General features: G+C 51.8%; 1 protein-coding gene across 2 annotated transcripts in view; it reads right to left on the bottom strand.

Annotated features, from left to right (window-relative positions):
* OSBPL10 (oxysterol binding protein like 10) overlaps nt 1-18,876 on the bottom strand; it is a 308,668-nt gene that overhangs the window by 28,412 nt on the left and 261,380 nt on the right. For both annotated transcript variants that reach the window (XM_047875215.1, XM_047875216.1), the window contains one exon: nt 6,048-6,197. In XM_047875215.1, the coding sequence (XP_047731171.1) occupies nt 6,048-6,197 (150 nt within the window). The remainder of the gene's footprint in view (nt 1-6,047; nt 6,198-18,876) is intronic.

Here is an 18,876-nt window from a genome sequence, read left to right as displayed (position 1 = left end):
ACCTCACTCTCTCATCCCAGCGCCTCCAAGACTGACAGCCTGTTGACCCTCTTCTGTCCACCACTCTCTCGCAGCCTCCCTTCCAGCCACAGCTTCCTGGAGGGAAGGAGACAACACGCTGAACGGTCTCTCTTTCCATCCGTGACCGAGCAACCTTAAGTGCCCCGTGGTAGCATGTGGCCACCCTCCTAACCTTCTAGATCTCCCTGAAATGAACACCCTTTTACTGCCGTCCCCCACCCCACTTCCAATCCCTCTCAAGCCTCCCTTTTCCTCGCGTCTCCCTTGCTTCTTTTGTCACCGGGAGAAGCCAAGCCGTCCACGGAGAGCTGCACACGATCGCCGCAGCACCTACTGTGCACCAGGCCCTGCTCGGAACCCCTCGCACACTGGCTGCATGTGCACAGGAGCAGCCCCGTGGAAGGCACAGCTGCCCCTAGCTCACAGGAGAGAAACTGAGGCAGCCAGGTTAGGGAACTCGGCTAGGATGCAGCCAACCCACCTGGTTAACCCTGGCTCTCCCGCCCCTTTCCCGGTGTCTGTGCCCCGGGGTTCTGTACCATCCCGTCAAAGGGTGATCCTCTGCCCACGCTCTGGGCCCCACGCCCTCTGGCTCCTCAGGTCCCTGCGGCCACCCCGCCCCTCCCCCTCCCGCTCCTCTCCACGCCCACTAGCACCCAGACCTCTTCAGAAACCAAGCCTCCCAATTCCAGGTCTGCCTCCAGCCTGCACCCAACCTTCTGCTCCCTTTTACTATACAAAAGCTCTTGGAACAGCATCTTTACTCCCGGCTAGCCCTGTTCTTCCTATTCTCCCTCGAACCCACCCCATCAGACCCTGACAAAAACAAACGATGGTCCCTTCCCAGGCCTGACCCTTCTTGACGCCTCCACAGCGGATCCACACAGCCCATGGCTCCTTTCTCCTGGAAGGACCCTCTTCCTGTAGCTTCCATGACATCACACTCCTGGTTTCTTTCCTAGCTCACGGGCTCGCCCTTCTCAACCTCCTTTCCTGGATCCTTCTCATGTCCCCAGTCTCTATATATTGGGGTGTCGCACGACTCATCCCTGCATCTCTACTCACTTCCTAGAGGAACCCATTGCCAACTCCTGGCCTCAAACGCATTTGGTTCTTTATTTGTTCTCAAACTTGCACCTGAACCTCATCCATAAGCCCCAGACTTCTATACCAACTGCCTACACATCCTCTCTCCTTGGAAGCCTAATGAATGGACATCTCAGACCTAAGAGAGCCACGATAAATTTGTGATGTCCCCCAACATCTTCCCATGGTCTTCCCCTTCTCCGTAAAGGGCGGTGGTCATGAGAGGCCCTGGTGGCCTCCAATGAACCACAGCTCCAGCTCCTGGAATGCACACTTGCTTTGATCGGTACAGGGGAAGTGACACTGTGCCACTTTGGAGGCTTGGGTTTTATTGCTTATTTATTTATTTTGAGAGAGACACGGAGGGGCAGAGAGGGAGAGAGATAGAGAATCCCAAGCAGGCTCTGCATTGTCAGTGCTGAGCCCGAAGTAGGGCTCGAACTTACAAACCATGAGATCATGACCTGAGCCGAAATCAAGAGTCGGACGCTCAACCGACTGAGCCACCCAGGCGCCCCCAGGAGTCTGAGTTTTAAAAAGGCTTATCAGCTTCACTCTTGTCCTCACGGGAACTTTGAGCCACCGTGTGAGATGTCTGGCTTCCCAGCTAGACAGACCATGTGAGAGGGATACAAGGAAAGAGAGAGAGAAAAACAGAGAGATCCTAAGACTTCGTGGAGAGAGAGAAGCCCAGCTGTCCCAGCCAAGTCCAGCCCACAACCAACCGGCCAACTGACGAGAGACACACGAGCGACCTTTGGCAAGACCGACAGCAGAACTGCCCAGCTGAGCCCAGCTCAGATGGTGTGACTGTGAACAAACAAAATGGTGATTTTCAGCCACTACATTTGGGGTGGTTAATCCCTCAGCAGTGGGGAACTGAAACAAAGGGCAGCGCTAGCTTTTCTTATTCCGGCTGCTCAGATCGCAACCTTAAGAGTCATTCCTTATTCCTCTTTCCCTAGCACCCCACATCCAATCCACATGCAGTCGGCACATCCATACCCTATTGGGACATCTGCCACTCCGCCATCATCTCTCACCTCCTCCCCGTTTCTACTCTTTCCCCTGCTGCCCGCACCCCACTCCTCGCCCTGCCCCAGTTTACCTTCCAACCCAAGAGTCAAAATAAGCCTTTAAAAGTACAAGAAAGGCCATGCATTCCTTTGCTCAAAACTCTCCAGCGGCCACCACGCCGCTCAGAGAAACATCCCAAGTCCTTACAGCGTCCTAGGAAGCACCCACCCCCACCCCGGCCGCAGCCCTCCTGTCTTGCCAACTTCCTTTCCCGCCAACTGGGGCATTCTGATTCGATCACACTGGCGTCCCTGCTTACCCGCAACATGCCAGACAAGGGCCATCACGGGCCTTCTTCACCCGCTGTCCCCTCTGGCCAGAACAGACTGCCCTACGCCATCTCCTGCTGACCTCCTCACCCGAATCTCGTCTCTACTCCAGTGTCACCTGGGAGAGTCCACCCTGAGCAGCGTCTCTAGGGGGGCCCGTCCCCGCCTCCACTGCCGGGCTCTGCTTCTCTGCACTACTCTTCCCACCTCTGTACTCTTTTCTTCTCTCTCGTTTGCCGCCTGCCGCCTTCCGTTATCACCCGAGCTCTAGGAGGGTGTGGAATCGCAACGTTTTGTTCACTGCTGCATTCTCGGCATCTAGAACGCTACCTGGCAGGTAGGCTGCTCAACGAATATGCGAGCACAGGCGCTACTAAACGTTGCCTTTCACGTTCCCGAAAACTAGGTTGAAAAGGTCGGCTACTGCCAAGCTCCAAACTGTATCCCGGGGCCCCGCTCCCTGGAGCCCAGGTTGGAGGAGAGCAGCTCCTGAACACGACGTGGCGTGTCTCACCAGCTTCAGACCCTCCAAAGCTTTCCCGCTGCCCTCAGGATCGGGTTCACCCAGCTCCACGTGACCCACAAGTCCCCGCAGGATCTGACGCCACCACCCACTCCAGGTTCAACGGTGCCACTCACCAGCACATGCTGCACTCTGGCCACACCGCCTTATGCTCGGCAGCTTTGCCCATGCTGTTCCCTCCACCAGGAACGCCCTTCCTCTCACTCCTTCCACTAATGCCCACTCATCCTTCAGGCTCAACCTGAATGTCCCTAACTCAAAGAGCCCTCCTGTGGCCCACCATCTTTCTGCGGGTCCTCCTTTCTCCGTCTCCTTTCCAGGCTCCCCGTGATTTGTGGTCATGCAGCAGGTGACACAGCGGAGGTACTCACTGGCAACCCGGGGTTATGGAAGGCCGGCCGAGGAAGGAGGGCGCACAGGAGTGCTTCCAGAGGCAGGACCAGCCGCATGTTTTGTGGGGCAAAGTGAAAAATGAAAATGGAAGTCCCCTTCTTCATAATTCTTAAGAATTTCAAGAGAGCAACAGCAGAACCTTCAATCCAGCATGGGATGCCTCTGGGCATGGGGGGCTGTGGGACTCCACTGGTCACACGTCCACGAAACCGGCCCTGTCTGGTGGCCACAGTTCATTAACTAAGGCAAAATGCGGCACCAGATGCCCACGCGTGTCGGTGACTTGTGGACGTGTCAATACTTCCCACTTCCTGAAAGATGGAGCGATACAGTTGTTTCATGGGGAGGGACCAGAGCTCCATTCTGGAGCCAAAGAAGATTTAATCTGCCTGCTCATCGGAGGCTCCGTTCAGGCTAAGTGCTTCCATTGCCAAGTTAGCACGAGCTTAACTTAATGGCTCGGGCAAACGTCAAGAAGAGAAAAGGCGACAATAAGGAAAGAGGGCCTTTCGTCAACCTTTCTCTGATGCAGTGGAAGGCGTACCTCTTCCTCTCACAAGTATTCCAGCTCATCAAACCTTCCCTTGCTTTTTGAATAATAGCTTCTCCCCAGCAAAAAAGTGAATGAGCTATGGGCCAGAAAAGCTTTTCTCTCAAAGAGCCCACTGAGTAGTGGATAAACATAACATTTGTTCTTTTAGGAACGAACCATGGCTCCAGAAACGCACAGCAATGATATCCTAACAAAATAATAACAGAAGATGCACAGTTCCTAGGATTTATTTTTAAATAAAACAGCCGTAATGTGGTGTCTCTCAGACCCTCAACCTGCTGTAAGTCAGTCCCTTCGGCCTTTTACTGTATTATTCCACATCTGACCTGGACAATTTCAGCGACTCTGACGTTCTCTTTCCTATACCCTCCATGATTCTACATCGCTGTTATACAAATATTTTTTTAATACGATCCACAAGGAGAATATGTTTTATGTTGTGACCCACTACACGTGTCAACCGAACTAAGATAAAAATTTCGTGTGCAGCGCGCGCTGAGATTTTCCGTCGTATTTATTTCATTTTTTAGAAGTGATCATCTGACCCTCTACGTTGGTTTTATAACTGACTAAATGGGCCACGACCCACAGTTTGGAAATGTGGTTTTAGATCATACCGGTGTAATTACCCACATTCCTTCCACCAGATCTTAACTCAAGCTCTACTCAAGTGTCTATGAATCCACAAGAATAAAAGCAGTAGCTTTTTAAAAGGCAAGCATTTAAATGATCCCTCTAGTAAAAAGGACAGGAGCATTCTACAGCTACAAGGCTGAAATGTAGGGAATCAGGCAGGATAATGCAGAACAGGTCCTCACAGCTTGACGGGCAGATCGAAGAAGAGGGCGGAGAGCGGCCAAGGCAGGGAACCTTCTGAAGTCAGGCCTCCCCAGTGTGAAGCCACTGTTTTGTTTAAAGTGCCACTTTTCCCCAGAATATCAGACACACTCACATTCAAACACAGAAAAACACTGTGCAGAAAAGGCTTTTCTGTCATCTTTGAAGCTCCCAACTCCTCTGCATCTTGTCATCTTCCTCTTCAAAGAATCTCCCACCCCCCCCCCCACCCCGTTCTCTGGAATCCAGACCATTCGTGACAGCCAAACAAACCAACTACCCTCAAGGCGGCTTCCCTGGGCGATGCCTTCAGTGGTGTTGACCCTCTCCGGTATGTCCACGTTCGTCTGGCTGGCCTTCAGGTTCTAGAACCTCCATTCCCCAGCCCACCACGGGTCTCTTCCCAGTAGCTGTCCCTCTGCAGCCCTGCTCACTCCCTCTCATCTTACCACACGCTTCCAGGGAGGCAACGGGACTCAGTATCTGGCTAGAAATGCAACCAGCTGGGCACCCCGGCCCTATGCCACCGTACAACCCTTCAGCCACGTACAACATCGCTTTCCCTGCTTGCCTCCAGAAGGAAGCTCCCGCTCAGGGCGAGGGAGGATCTCTATGGGCTCATCAACTCAACCATCAGTAATCAGGACACTGGGTTCTCCTGACGCCGTCCCTCAGGAAGAATCCTGGCCGAGCGCAGCGCCAGGGAGAGTCAGGTGCCCTTCTGCCAAACAGCAGGTCTGTTTCTCTGCAGGTGGATCGTGGGATCTGAATCCCCAACAAGGTTGCCGTTGGGGACTAGCTGTCAAAGCTAACGCCAGCTGGCGGCAGGCTGCGGCCAGGCGCACAGTGGCCTCACGCCTGGGTCCGCCATTTTCCTTCCCCCTGCCGTTCTGTCTGTGGCCAACAGGCCGCATCTGTCTCTACACCTTTAATTTTTTCTGGCACACAGCAGGAAAGCAAGAAGTCCTACGTTGAATTTTCCCTACCAACTCCTGTGCTTCCTCTCGTGCTCTCCCTGCCCTGCTAAAGCCGCAGCTTCTCCAGGGAGTCAAATGCCAGGCTCACACTCTGAGATGAGTACTGACGTAAAACAACACATCCTTTCACATCATAACCGGGATACCTGCGCCCGAGTGCCTCTCTGGCCTTTTCCCCGCCCTGTTTTCCCAATCTCACCACGGCGAAGAGAATGAGAGCAGGGAAGGCTTTGGCGGGGGGCGGGGGGCGGGGTGAGGGAAGACAGAACCCAAGCCACTGGCCGCAGACCCAGCGGGACGCGCCAACCTACCTTGGTCAGATCCATTCCCAGTTTGAGCTGTGAAATGAGATGAAGAATTATACTACGCTGATCCTCCATGGCACCCAATTCTGTCTCTTCTTTGTCTTCAGTGTCACTGTCCTCATCTTCGGACAAAACCAGTTCAGGGCCCGAGTTTGGCTAAAACAAGATCATCGATACAAATCACCAGCTGGTCCAGCAGAAGTCAGAAGCACAGCACAGGGACCCACAGGCTCAGCAACGACAGAAGGAGCTCAACCCTGCCCCAGAAAGAGTTTCTCCGTGAACCAGTGCTATTAGCCATATGGGGCGACAGAGGGACCCTTTCCGGGGGTGCGGGCCCTTTGGGCGGGGCCGCCCACCGCACGCCGGTTCATTTTCCCCACCATGCGCCCTATCCGTAAACTTTCCGACCTAAGGACCTTACCCAACAACAACAACAACAAAAGTTTTCTGCTCAAGAAGCTACATGGGTCTGAGCTCCCTTACCTGGACTATTCCCATATGATATTCTATTAACTTGCACAACCCAGAACACCTTATATCTAACGTAAACTTTTCTGTTTCATAAGCGAAAGGCAGATGCTCCTGGAATTGACTGAAATTACCTTAGTGACGAGAAAATTTACTCTGAGACTGTTTCTACTCACATCACTTAATATCGCTGCGGCAAGTGTGAAAAAAAAAAAAAGAAAAAAGTCTCAGAGCTGGCATTAATTCAGGAAGGGTGACAAAAATAAACATTTAAGGAGAAACACCAAAATTTTACAATGCTCACATTTGTGCTCTCCAACAGACCCTGCTTTTCCTCACTGCAAGTTCATTCATTCCATTGCTGGATTCCGATTGTTCAAATTGCGTAGGAAACAGGCAAGTGGCGAGCGGAATGTGCAAGAGGGCTGAGCACCACATTTTCCAAGTCCCAGACATCAAGAACTCTGGCTATAATGGATAGTTGTCCTTGGAATTCTATTGAAAGAGGTAAGCTTAATTCCCCTTTCCACATTTACCTGTGTTCTTACGCTGCGTGTCCATACATAAGCCGATGCACTCTGCAAACACATTACACAGTTGTTTCTAATTACCGATGACAGGTCAGGCCAATACACTTAGTAGACACAAACGCAGCAGCTCAAGGTATTTAATATAAATAGACACAGACTTGCCCATACGTCTCTGCAAAAAGTAATGATTTAGCAACTCCATTAGGCCCCTCTCCTTTTATCTAAAGGCACTTCCAACACCCAAAGGTTATCTTATAGAGATCGAGGTGGCTGTAACTGACTCGCCTGACCTACACGTGCTGGCCATTCCTTACCGACACTCCACGGAGAAAACACGATGCTCTTCTCCCCTGGGGTAGGCATTTGAACATTTTCCCATTGAAATAGGCATTTTTCTACAGACATACTTCTCAAGTTATTCTCAGTCACCTCTGAACACCCCCAATTCTGGAGAGACCACTGGGGAGACCTGAATGAAGCCCACGGCGGTAGGCTCTCCCCCCCCCCCCAAGAAGAGGTGCGTTTTCCTCCACCGTGTGCCTTGTTCTCCAGTCTCATCGCAATGCGTGTTGTTTGACGTCCCTGGAAAATTGTTTTGCTGGGAATATGCTGAAATAACTGGGGGCCCCGCCCCCCATCCTGCTCCAGAAAGGACTAGCCAGATGAAGTCGGCGGGGACTCGGTTGCCCTGATTCTAAACGCTGGAAAGTCGGAGAAGGAGGGGCTCCGGAGGCCACCCTGCCTCTCCTCTAGCTTCACCTCCTGGACACCCATCTGCTGTGCCTCCGTGCCGGCCGCTGCCAAGGCCGCTGAGCCAGAATGGCTGAAAGGCCAGGAAAAGCAGGGCCACCCTCCCACCAGCCTGCCCCTCCTGACTCTTCGTTCTCCCTCCTCTGGATTTCAGTTTTGAAACGTGGGCCTGTCTCATTGCGCTGGGAGTCTACGGTTCCAATCAGATGCCACTGAAGTCAGAAAGCCCAGACGCCATCCCTCCCCATGGCAAAGGTGCTGCGGTCGCTACTTCCTTCGTGGTGACCTGGTGGGCAGTGGTAAGTTATTAGCAGATTTCCCCTCAATGCAGGGGCGCCTGGAGGAGAAGAGGACAGCGCCCCGGGCATCTTGATTTGGGAGGAAAAAGGACAATCAAAACCAAATCAAGCTACCAGCATGCACCCTCTGGGGGAAGCGGGGACGGCGGCATGCAAAGCCCTTAAACGTCTCAACAGGAGAGGTAGCTGCATCTCGAGTGCAATCGCTCCTGCTTGGAATTGAACGCGGTACTGAACGCAGTCCGCACAAATCATTTGCTCAAGTGAGGCTGCCAGAAGCTTGATGAGGCAAAGGATGATCCCTTCCTCTGAAAGTGTGATGTCCCATTTGTGCACACACCAGCACACAGGGAAAGCTCCATCCTCCCCACGCGATGCGCCGCACCCGGTGCACCGCGTTCAGAGACGACCCGGGACCACACTCCCTCCTGCTGCCTGCCATGCTCGGAAATTAGACCCAGCTTGTCCCCGACTTCCGGCAGCCAGGAAATCTTTCTACGAGATACTAAGTACGTGCATCAGTGTGCGCACAAACCTCTCCAGCTCCTCCTACTTCAATCCACAGGACATTTCCTCTGTGGCTGGTGATGCCTCTCACAGAGGCACTGGCTATGGGAGAGAGAATTAAGGCTGGTGCAGGAGCCCCAGAAGCGGACTCACTCCGGGGGGAATGGAGGCCAGAGCTCGTGGGGGCCCTCAAGTCCTGCCAAGGGGAGAAAAGCCACGAGGAGTCTGACACACATCTTTGGCTTGGATCCTCACCCAACTGCCTAAGCTTAACCGAGGATCCAGCCATAGTTTTCTCTCCCAGAACTCCTGGGAATATGGCTGTTTTCTTACGGTAGGATTTGCAAAACCCTCTCCCACTCAAACTCAAGTGAATAATCAGGGTTTAAGAAAAAAAAAAAAAAAGGAGGCGCCTGGGTGGCTCCGTCGGTTGAGCGTCCGACTTCGGCTCAGGTCATGATCTCACAGCTTGTGAGTTCGAGCCCCGGGTCAGGTTCTGTGCTGGCAGCTCGGAGCCTGCAGCCTGCTTCAGATTCTGTGCCTCCCTCTCTCTCTGCCCCAACCCACTCACATTCTGTCTCTCTCTTAAAAATAAATAAACATCAAAAAAATTTTTCAACAACAAAAAAAAAGGTGGTTTTTTTTTTTACCACCAACATTTATCATGTCATTAATGAACATCTTAGAGGAAAGAAGGCCCCAATTCTACCCACAATGGAACACGGTGTTTTGCAGAAAGGGGAGACCACCCTCTGCTGGGTCCAAAATGGAGGCACGAGGAGAGAAGGTAGGAGTATCCGACTGGTCAACCCTGTTGGAAAGAGGTCGGCTGGCAATGTACATACAAATCTGCCAGCATCCACAAAGCAGCCACTGTCAACGGGCACCACCAAGAAATGCAGAATTTGAAGAACAAGGCTTCACTGGCATTTTAAAGGCTAAAAGACTTCTTCCCCTTTGGGGTCAAGAGTTTGTCAATTCTGTCTGCTGTGAAATCCAGTGTTTCTCAATCTCAGAAGAACGACTGACCCGGGCCATGGTTTTATAAATGCTGAGAAAGTTCCTAAGACTGAGCAAGAACAATCGTCACATCCTGCCATCCCCCAGAGATCTTTGCAAATGAGCCAGCCCAGCCATAAAAACGTATGCCAACCTGAAGATAAAATGGAATCAGAATATGTCTTAAGGAGAAGCAGGCTTTGGAAAAATGAGGCTTTCAATAAAAACAAAAGTAATGAGTCAATATTTCTACCACATGAGCACCTCAGGGCATATGATGCTACAAAAATGAAGTGACTCGTATCTATTAGCAAATAGAGGGAAGGACGAGTAAATGTGACAGACAGGAAAAAGCTTCCTGGCAGCAGGCTGGGGTTCGGGGACACTCCTCGGTGGCTGCAAAGGGACTTGTGCCCCAGAGCAAAGGTTCTTAATCTGGGCATTTTGGACACTCCTAAAAATATCTACCACTACCTTTGATATTTGATACAAAAATTGCGTATCTGGACATTTTCTCGAGAGAGACGGCCCACGTTCTCCTTGGATTCTCGGGAGAGGATCTGCCCCTGGGCTGACCTCAGGCCTCTCAAGGAACGAGGGGCCTCAGACCCCGTAAGAGAGATGAACTCTCAGGATGGGACGCGTTCCAGTCAGAGACAGCCACAGGATCTGCAGCCATGTCACCACAGACCTCCGCTTCTCATCTGGCAACGGGCAACACATCCGTGAGGCGGCGGCCAAGGGCCAAAGCCAGAAGCAAAATCGTGACTTGGGTTAGGGTGACGCGGGTTGAACAAGCCTCCTCCAGGGGGACACCAGTGCAGAAGGGAACACAGAACTCTGCTTCCGCCTCTTCTTCGTACCCAAACTCTTAATTCTGCGATACAAATGCGAGTTCCAAGCAAGACGGAAATTCCAATCTATTTTATTCAATACACATATGTAACTGAACTACAGTTTGAGTCAGTGCCAGGCAAAACCATGAAACAGACATTTATGTTCGCGGTCCATTCATTTCCCTGCCACGGGTCTCACTCCACCCCCACACCTGCACCTGCTCCCCTTCCTCAGACAAAGTGCATGCAACCCAGCCCTCTTTCTTCACGACCATCTCTCCTCCTTGCTTAACTGGCTCTCAGAGAGCTGAGGCCAACGTGAGTAGTTTGATTTACTAACATTCTCTTTATTCGTAAATGTCTAATAACCTAGTGTCTTAATGCAAAGGGCTGAATCCTTAGATTTGAGGCATTATGAGAGAAGCCTAGGTGGCTACATTATTCGACCTTTAAAGACGACTATTTACTCTTGAACGTGGATCAAGGCCACGCTACAGCCCTTAGATCGCCCACATGCAGGTAGGTGGGCTCTACTGTAACAAAGATTGAGATGGGCACCTGCTGCCATCTGTCGCCCAAATGAGTGCCCTAGAACAGGTATTCTTAAGTAAAGAGTATCTTCATCAGAAAACATACCCACTGAGTTCAAGTGACCTGCAGCTCTCCTAAAAGTCTACCCGACCAAGGACAGAAAATACGGGCAGCTAGACAACGACATCAAATTCTATTCCATCAGCAGGCATGTTGCAGCCCAACATTTTGAGAGGCTGGCATCTCCCCCCCCCCCACACTGTTACCTAGGCACAGGGTAAACTGAGTCAGACCCAAGAACCTTGGTATTGAACGGTAAGAACCAAACATTGTCCAGATATCGTCTTTATGGCGAAAATGGGGAAACCCAGCCGTGTCAAAAAGAACATCTGATATTCTGAGGGTCACAGAAAGCTGGACGGTGGGGGAGAAGACCCAAAGCACCACCCTCAGATATCCACCCTCAAACGAGAGAAACCTTATGATATACAGTAGCAGCAGCAGCAGCAGCAGCAGCACAAAGGAGCAACCGGGCAACAAGGTGTCCCCCTACATGACTTATTTCTCACTTCTGCTACTACACAGAACATGCAGTAACATGCAATAATGGCTACCAGGACAAACACACATTTGCTTACTTTACAGATAGGAGTCAATAGACATTGGTTTGCTAGAAAATGAGAGGTTCTAGAAAAAATAGGAAATGTCAAGTCGAAACATGGATAGAGGCCGGGGGGGGGGGGGCGGTTCAGAGAGATTGGAAGAAGAGGTAAATGGAAGACAGAGAAAGGCGACAAATAAACACAGCGAATATTAAAAGACAAGCAAGGAGTTCAGAGTGTCTAAGAGGTACAAGTGCCCAGGACCAACTACTGAAACGATTTTTTTGTTCTGATGATAACGGTGTCACCGTTGTTGACGACCTGTATGGAATCCATCAAACCAAGTATTAACTCCCTTATATCTCTAGTCATTTTTTTCACTCCAACATTTATAGCATACTTAACCAAATTATCACAGTCATTACTTGATCCTCATTGTTTATCTTCACATTCATAAAACTTTTATATCCCAAGGAGCCCCATCTAATAGCCAAGGTCACGAACGCCGGCACAGCTGTTTCTGAAGACCCAGTCCAACTTCCTACACAAGTCAATGGAATAGCATTAGCACAGCATGGGGCATACAAAGATGGCCAGCAGTCCAGCAGATGTCACTTGGCGTTTTTCTCCCTCATTCCCCAGTAAGACATTTTTATCACGTGACTCTCAACTGCAAGGCACTCACTGTACCACACGCTTGGAAAAACTATTTCCCCTGAGGACACACACGGACATAAAGTTGTGTCATGTGAATGTAAAACGGCTGTTCCTGATGACCTACTGTCCTTCCCGCGCTTAGCACAGGTGGGATTTCTTCCCCAGAAGAGTCTCTCTTGTGCCTGTTTCCAAGTCCCCCAAAGTAGGCCATCCTCGCTGAGCGGAGGGTCTCCCGGGTGAACGGAAAGATGCTCTCCTCTGTCAGCAGTCATACCAAACGGCGTGATGCCAGACACATGTCTTCAGGTGACGTCTTGGGCAGCTGACGCCCCGTGGCCCTGACGCAGGGCGGCTACTGAAGCCTCCTCGCGTGTACCGCCTTCTTTGTGGAGCCACGTCCGAAGCTGGGTGACCAACTGTGCCTCGCGGGCCACCACCGTATCTGGGGGACCTTATCTTGCCATTTGGAGGTAGGTACAATGAGGCCACTGTGCGGGGGGTAACCCAGGGGAGGAGTTGGCTCTAATCCTTGACAGCTTCAAGCACAAGCACGTCCACACAGCGGGCTTGCCCCCGCTGCCATTTTGGAGACGCTGAGTTGCCACTGACATCACAATCCTTCTGCTGCCTCCCGGTGGATGCGCTGGCTTTCTTGCTCTAACCACACATACACACACATTTACCACACTTGGCTCGCACCGACTGGAAGGACAGACGCTCTTCCTGAGCAAAGGGGCCAACCTGCAGAAAGGTTCATTTTAAAGAAAAGACACCCTGGAAGATAGAAGGAAGTCACTTCTGGGGAGGGGAGGGAGTAGGGGGCATTCGTCATCAGCCAAGATAATCAGGCACAGTTACGCCAAGAGGATGCGACAGGTGTTCTTTCAAAAAATATCCGCGAGAGGCGTTCACAGCAAATAACATCAGGCCTTTTCTCATTCCACAGAGCTGCCCAGAAACCGTCTTTCAACGAAAGCAAGAAAGAAAGGAACTGAGAAGGAGCAAAGAAAACCTTGAGTCCAAGGCAGGGAAGGAAGCGGCAGCGGCAGCGAAGGGGCAGACGACGATCTTGCAGCTGGGGACCTGGGAAGCAAGCGTGCCAATGACAAAGCAGGCGTCCGGAGGCCACAATCCACGCCTCGGCCCCTCCAGCATCTGCGGCCACCAGGAACAGAGGGAAGGGCACATACGTGCCGAGAAGGCCCAAGAGCCAAGCGCTGCGTCCCGTGCGTTATGACACTACGTCGATCGGCAAAAGCCAAGCGCTGCGCAAACCAACCCGGCACGGGATCGGCGGCCCAGCCGAGAGCTCGCCAAGACTCCCTAAAAACGAAGCTATGCCAGGTTGCGGGGCACCGATCACCATGGCCCTAGGCCCGCGAGCAGCACACGCCACACTCTCAAGTTCGCAGGAGGCTTGTGAGCACTGGGGTCAAAGTCTCAAGGAGGAGAAGAGGGAGGGCACGAAAACAGAGGACGTAATCGCCGCAGTGAAGCCGGAGCGATGGCCTGGATGTGAATCCTGAATCCGCTACCTTCCGCCTGTCAGGCTCCAGCTCATCTCTGAGATGGAGGCGGAACTCCCCACACCTCAGGCGACTGCCGAGGGGCCTACAGAAGACAAAGCACAGAAAGTGCTGAGCCCAGAGCGGGGCCCAGGCGAAATGCTCAGTAAGCAAGCACTGTGCTCGGGAGCCTGTGGCTCTCCCATGGGGGCCCGGCGGCACCCGAGGGCGCGGGGATCTAGAAGCCACTGCCACGGCACCCGCGTCCCCCTCACCATCCCTCAGAAGCTGTGTGATGCTGGACGGGCTCCCGTGGTAGGTCAGCCCCCCCCCACAATGAGGACACGGAGGGCTCCGGGGCCGTCAAGGTCTGGGTCCCCCGCACGGTCCACGGCCCTGGCCGTGAGGGAGCATTACTTCCGGGATCTAGGGCTGCACCAGTAAGGGAGTCATAGAAATTCCGGAACAAATCACATGCGGGTCCGGGAGCCACAGGAGACAAATACAAAGCGGCAAGGGTCACAGAGCGGCCCACGCAGGAGCCACCCAAGTTCTCTAGAAGGCCCAGGAAAGGGAGGGACAAAACCCCTCCGAGAGCCACTCTAGCATCTCTAGGCTCTGGCGTGAGGAAAAGCAACGGTTTAAGACACAGAAGGCCTCCTCTAGGTGGGCTGAATGGCGAACAGGCACGAGGGCTGCAAGAGTTACCATCCCCCGAACTGCCTCCAACGCCCCCATCAGCTACTAAAGACACAGGATGCTGAAGACCTGGTCTCCGCATTTGACCAGCTGGTGACCCGCTGGAGGAGGTCATGGATCTTTTTCTCCCCTGGCCCTGGGTGGAACCTCTAAGTTCCACCTCATCCTCTGAAACTCAGTTCAGCCACACTTCACAGGGGCAGACGTGGCCCCCTCCGTCCTAACGAGGAGCTCCTTGGCACCCTGGAGGCACCCGATTTGGCACGCCCTGACTGGGTTTATGCGACTGCGCATCTGCTTTCCCGCTGGAACTGGGAAGTCCAATCTCTTTCAGTAGAGGAACACGGATTATCTGGACCGGCTACTTAGAGCTCCAGGTTGATGTGGACCTAGAGGCCGCCTCTAGGCTCCAGGAGAAAGAACGCTGTGATCGATCAGTAACATCAGCTAGGAACTGAGGGGTGGGACGGAGTGGCCCTGTGCTCGTCAGCTTAGCCTCATCGTTACTCCTTCACGACAGTCCGCCGTTAGAACTCCTGTCTCCTTCGGCCTTTCGTTTCTAGAGTCTCAAAACAAGGGTTGGTTTTTATAAAAGGTGCTCAATAAAAAAAAAAAGTTTTTTTTTAATGAATGGACAAAACAAGAAAAACGGGGACAACTTGAGCGTGCAAGGACAAAATCCAGATTTAAAATAAAAAGGACAGGTGTGCCTGAGTGGCTCCGTGGGTTCAGTGTCCGACTCTTGATTTCAGCTCAGGTCACGATCTCACAGGTCGTGGGATCGAGCTCCATGTCAGGATCTGCACTGGCAGAGCCGAGCCTGCTTGGGATTCTCTCTCTCTCGAAATACATGAACTTGAAAAATAATAACAAAATGAAAAGGGCAGCCAGTCACAAAAGATCACATATTACATGGTTCCACTTACAGGAACAGGCGGATGTATGGAGACAGAAAGCAGGGTAGTGGTTGGAAGGGACTAGAAGGAGGGGTAGAATAAGGGTGACAGCTAAAGAGTATGGGGTTTCTTTTGGGGGTGATGAAAATGTTCTAACGTGGACTAACGGGGCAGTTTGGCCGAGGCCAGATGGCAGATGGCTTTGGACTTATCGCTAGACCCCTTCCCTCGAAGAGCCCACCTGACGCCACGCCTTTCAACCATTTATTCACTGATGGCCTCTAAATGTCTGTCTCAAGCTCAGCCTTCGCCCTGAACTCCGGCTTCGTGCATCCACTGCCTGCTCACCGTCTCTCCCTGAGCTGTCTGTGCTAGAAAAACAGGTCCCCGAGAGGTCCAAATCCTTCCCTGGGACCTGTGAGTTTTGTCACCTGCTGTGACAAAGAACAGGCCTATGTAGGGGCGCCTGGGTGGCGCAGTCGGTTAAGCGTCCGACTTCAGCCAGGTCACGATCTCGCGGTCCGTGAGTTCGAGCCCCGCGTCAGGCTCTGGGCTGATGGCTCAGAGCCTGGAGCCTGTTTCCGATTCTGTGTCTCCCTCTCTCTCTGCCCCTCCCCCGTTCATGCTCTGTCTCTCTCTGTCCCAAAAATAAATAAACGTTGAAAAAAAAATTAAAAAAAAAAAAAAAAAAAGAACAGGCCTATGTAGAGGTGATTGAGGTCCTTGAGACAAGAGAGTCCTACATTGTCCAAACGGATCCAGTATAATGACAGGAATCCCGAAAACTGGAGACTCTTCCCTGGCTGTGGTCAGAAGGAGGCGTGCCTAGGGAAGTGTGGTCAGGGAGAGAGCAGCTGCTAGCTTTGAAGACAGAGGAGCGGGCCACAAGCCAAAGAAAGCAGGCGGCCTCTAGAAGCCAGAAAAGGCAAGGAAATGGATCTCTCCTACAGCCCCCGGGAAGGGTCCCTCCTTCATTCCGTAAACGTCCGTGTCCTTCATTCCGTAAACAGGCATGTCAGGCTCTCTGTGAGGCACGGTAGAGGAATACAGAAATGGGCTTAGTCCTCTTGGAAGCTGCGGCCTTGCTGGGCAGACAGCGGTTTGCTTTGGGGTTCCCATTTGTGGGATCCAACAGTGAGCTACCGCAGGGGCCCAGGAATCCCAGGGGAAGCAGAACGATGGTGGCAGGCAGGTAAGCAAGTGAGCACCGAAGGGAGCAGGTGGAACCAGAAGCAAAACGTGACTGGCCAGAAGTGCCTGCAGATGGAATTATTTTAGTAAGCCATGGGCAACATAAACCAGCTAAGGAGGCTCATTCAGGCAGGTAGCATTCAAGGGGGAGAAAGCTTTTATCATCTTACCTTCCCTCCTCTCAGATCCAACAGACACCTTACAAGGGCCCCACCAGCATCCTGACTCCGTGTGGCTCACCATCCTCCTTGCCCATCCAGACGTGAGGCCTGCAGGCGCACAGACACCTCCCAGCGCCCCACCACCCAGATGGCCCCCTGGTCTACACACCCCTCCTGTCCTCACTCGAGGCGCTAGGCACGCAACTGTAGGATCCCAACACTCTGCAGATTCTGTTCCAAACTCCTCTCACGCTTCGCCTTGTATTGAGCCACTCGCACGTTCTTCCCCAAATACCTTCTTCTCTGCTCAAAAGTCTTCAGAGCTGTCCCACTGCCCAGAGGAACTATCCAGTCAGCCCAACATTTAAGGCTCTCCTCAACCTGCCCCCTTTCTCCCTTCCCCCCCCGCTCCCCACCCTGAACTCTCTCCAGCCTAGAGCTGACAGCACCCTCACTCCGTCCTCTAGACTTACATGCCCAGTGTGGTAGCCACCAGCCACGCGTAGCTGGGTAAATCAATTAAAAATAAATACATAAAGTTTAGGGGCGTCTGGGTGGCTCAGTCGGTTGAGCATCTGACGTCAGCTCAGGTCCATGATCTCACGGTTCGTGAGTTCGAGCCCCGCGTCGAGCTCTGTGCTGACAGCTCAAGCCTGGAGCCTGCTTCCGATTCTGGGTCTCCCTCTCTCTCTGCCACTCCCCTGTCCATGCTGGGTCTCTGTCTCTCTCTCAAAAACAAATAAGCATTAAAAAATAGACAGATGAGGGGCGCCTGGGTGGCGCAGTCGGTTAAGCGTCCGACTTCAGCCAGGTCACGATCTCGTGGTCCGGGAGTTTGAGCCCCGCGTCGGGCTCTGGGCTGATGGCTCAGAGCCTGGAGCCTGTTTCCGATTCTGTGTCTCCCTCTCTCTCTGCCCCTCCCCCGTTCATGCTCTGTCTCTCTCTGTCCCAAAAATAAATAAACGTTGAAAAAAAAAATTAAAAAAAAAATAGATGATAGATAAATAAGAATTTTAAATTCAGTTCCCTAAAGGCACTAGCCACACTTCAGGTTCTCACTGGCCACATGTGGCTAGTGGTTACCTTATTGGTCAGCATACAAACGTCCCATCACTGCATGTTGTATGAGACAGTACTGCTCTCCACCTTTAATGCTCTCCCAGTTCGTTTTCCTCTACCATTTGTTACTTCTCTGCAAAAATAGCCCCATGCCAGGACACAGACTCCCATGACCCTGGGTCAGGAACAATCCCTCCCTCCTCTCAAACCCCATGGGTCAGTTTTGCCAAGGCCACTCACAGGCCATTGCCAGCCCTATCTTTCCTTAACTTCCTGGTAATCTAAAGCTCAGTGAGAAGAGGTCGTTTTGAAAATCCAAAATTCCTAAGGAAGCACAAAAGAACAATCTTACAAACGCTGTCACCTCAGAAATAAAATGTTGAAGGAATGATGCATTGGGGGTAACCAATAGCAATAGAATTACTCTGTACCTAAAAACTCAAAGAAAGGAATTCTGCTACCTATGATCTGTTTCTGTCGTAACCATGGATGCACATCAAGAATTCTGACTTTCTATATCCACGGTTTAAATTATTATTGATTTATGCTTTGTGCTGGGTGATGGATCTCTCCTGCTTCTGCAGACAGTAGATACCTTTATTCAGAAAGTAAACACAATGAAACTCAGGTCGATGGCACCACGTTAGTGATGCTTTCAGACTCTCCACCGGACGCCGCTAACTGCTAGGATGGCCTTGCTGATGCCACAAGTTACGCGCGGTTATGGGCCGCCACTCCTGATGGGGACAGAAAAAAAAAAAAAAAAGATGCAAAGCACCGAGGGTATGCAGAGCCACCGTGGGAGGAGCCCTGCGTCAGGCCTACGTAAGGCGTGTCCCCAGACCTGCAGGCTCAGCGTCACTGTGAGCTTGACGGCAAAGACTATTGACAATAAATTTCATATTAAAAAAAAAAGAAAAAAAAAAAGGAAATGCAAAAAAAAAAAAAAAAAAAAAAAAGGTAACCAAGTCTAGGGACCCATCCCAGACTTATGGACTCAAACTCTGGGGACAAGCAGCCCAGATCTGTGTATGTTGGGGCTTTTTTGCTTTCATTTTTTAGTTGAAATAGAATTTATACATGGTGCAACATAGAGACCTTAGTGTATAATTCCACGAGTTATGACAAATATATCACTTTCT

Source organism: Prionailurus viverrinus, chromosome C2 (genome assembly GCF_022837055.1).
Source record: "Prionailurus viverrinus isolate Anna chromosome C2, UM_Priviv_1.0, whole genome shotgun sequence".
In the NCBI taxonomy this organism is placed as follows: Eukaryota; Metazoa; Chordata; class Mammalia; order Carnivora; family Felidae; genus Prionailurus; species Prionailurus viverrinus.
This window is presented reverse-complemented; position numbering and strand designations above follow the sequence as displayed.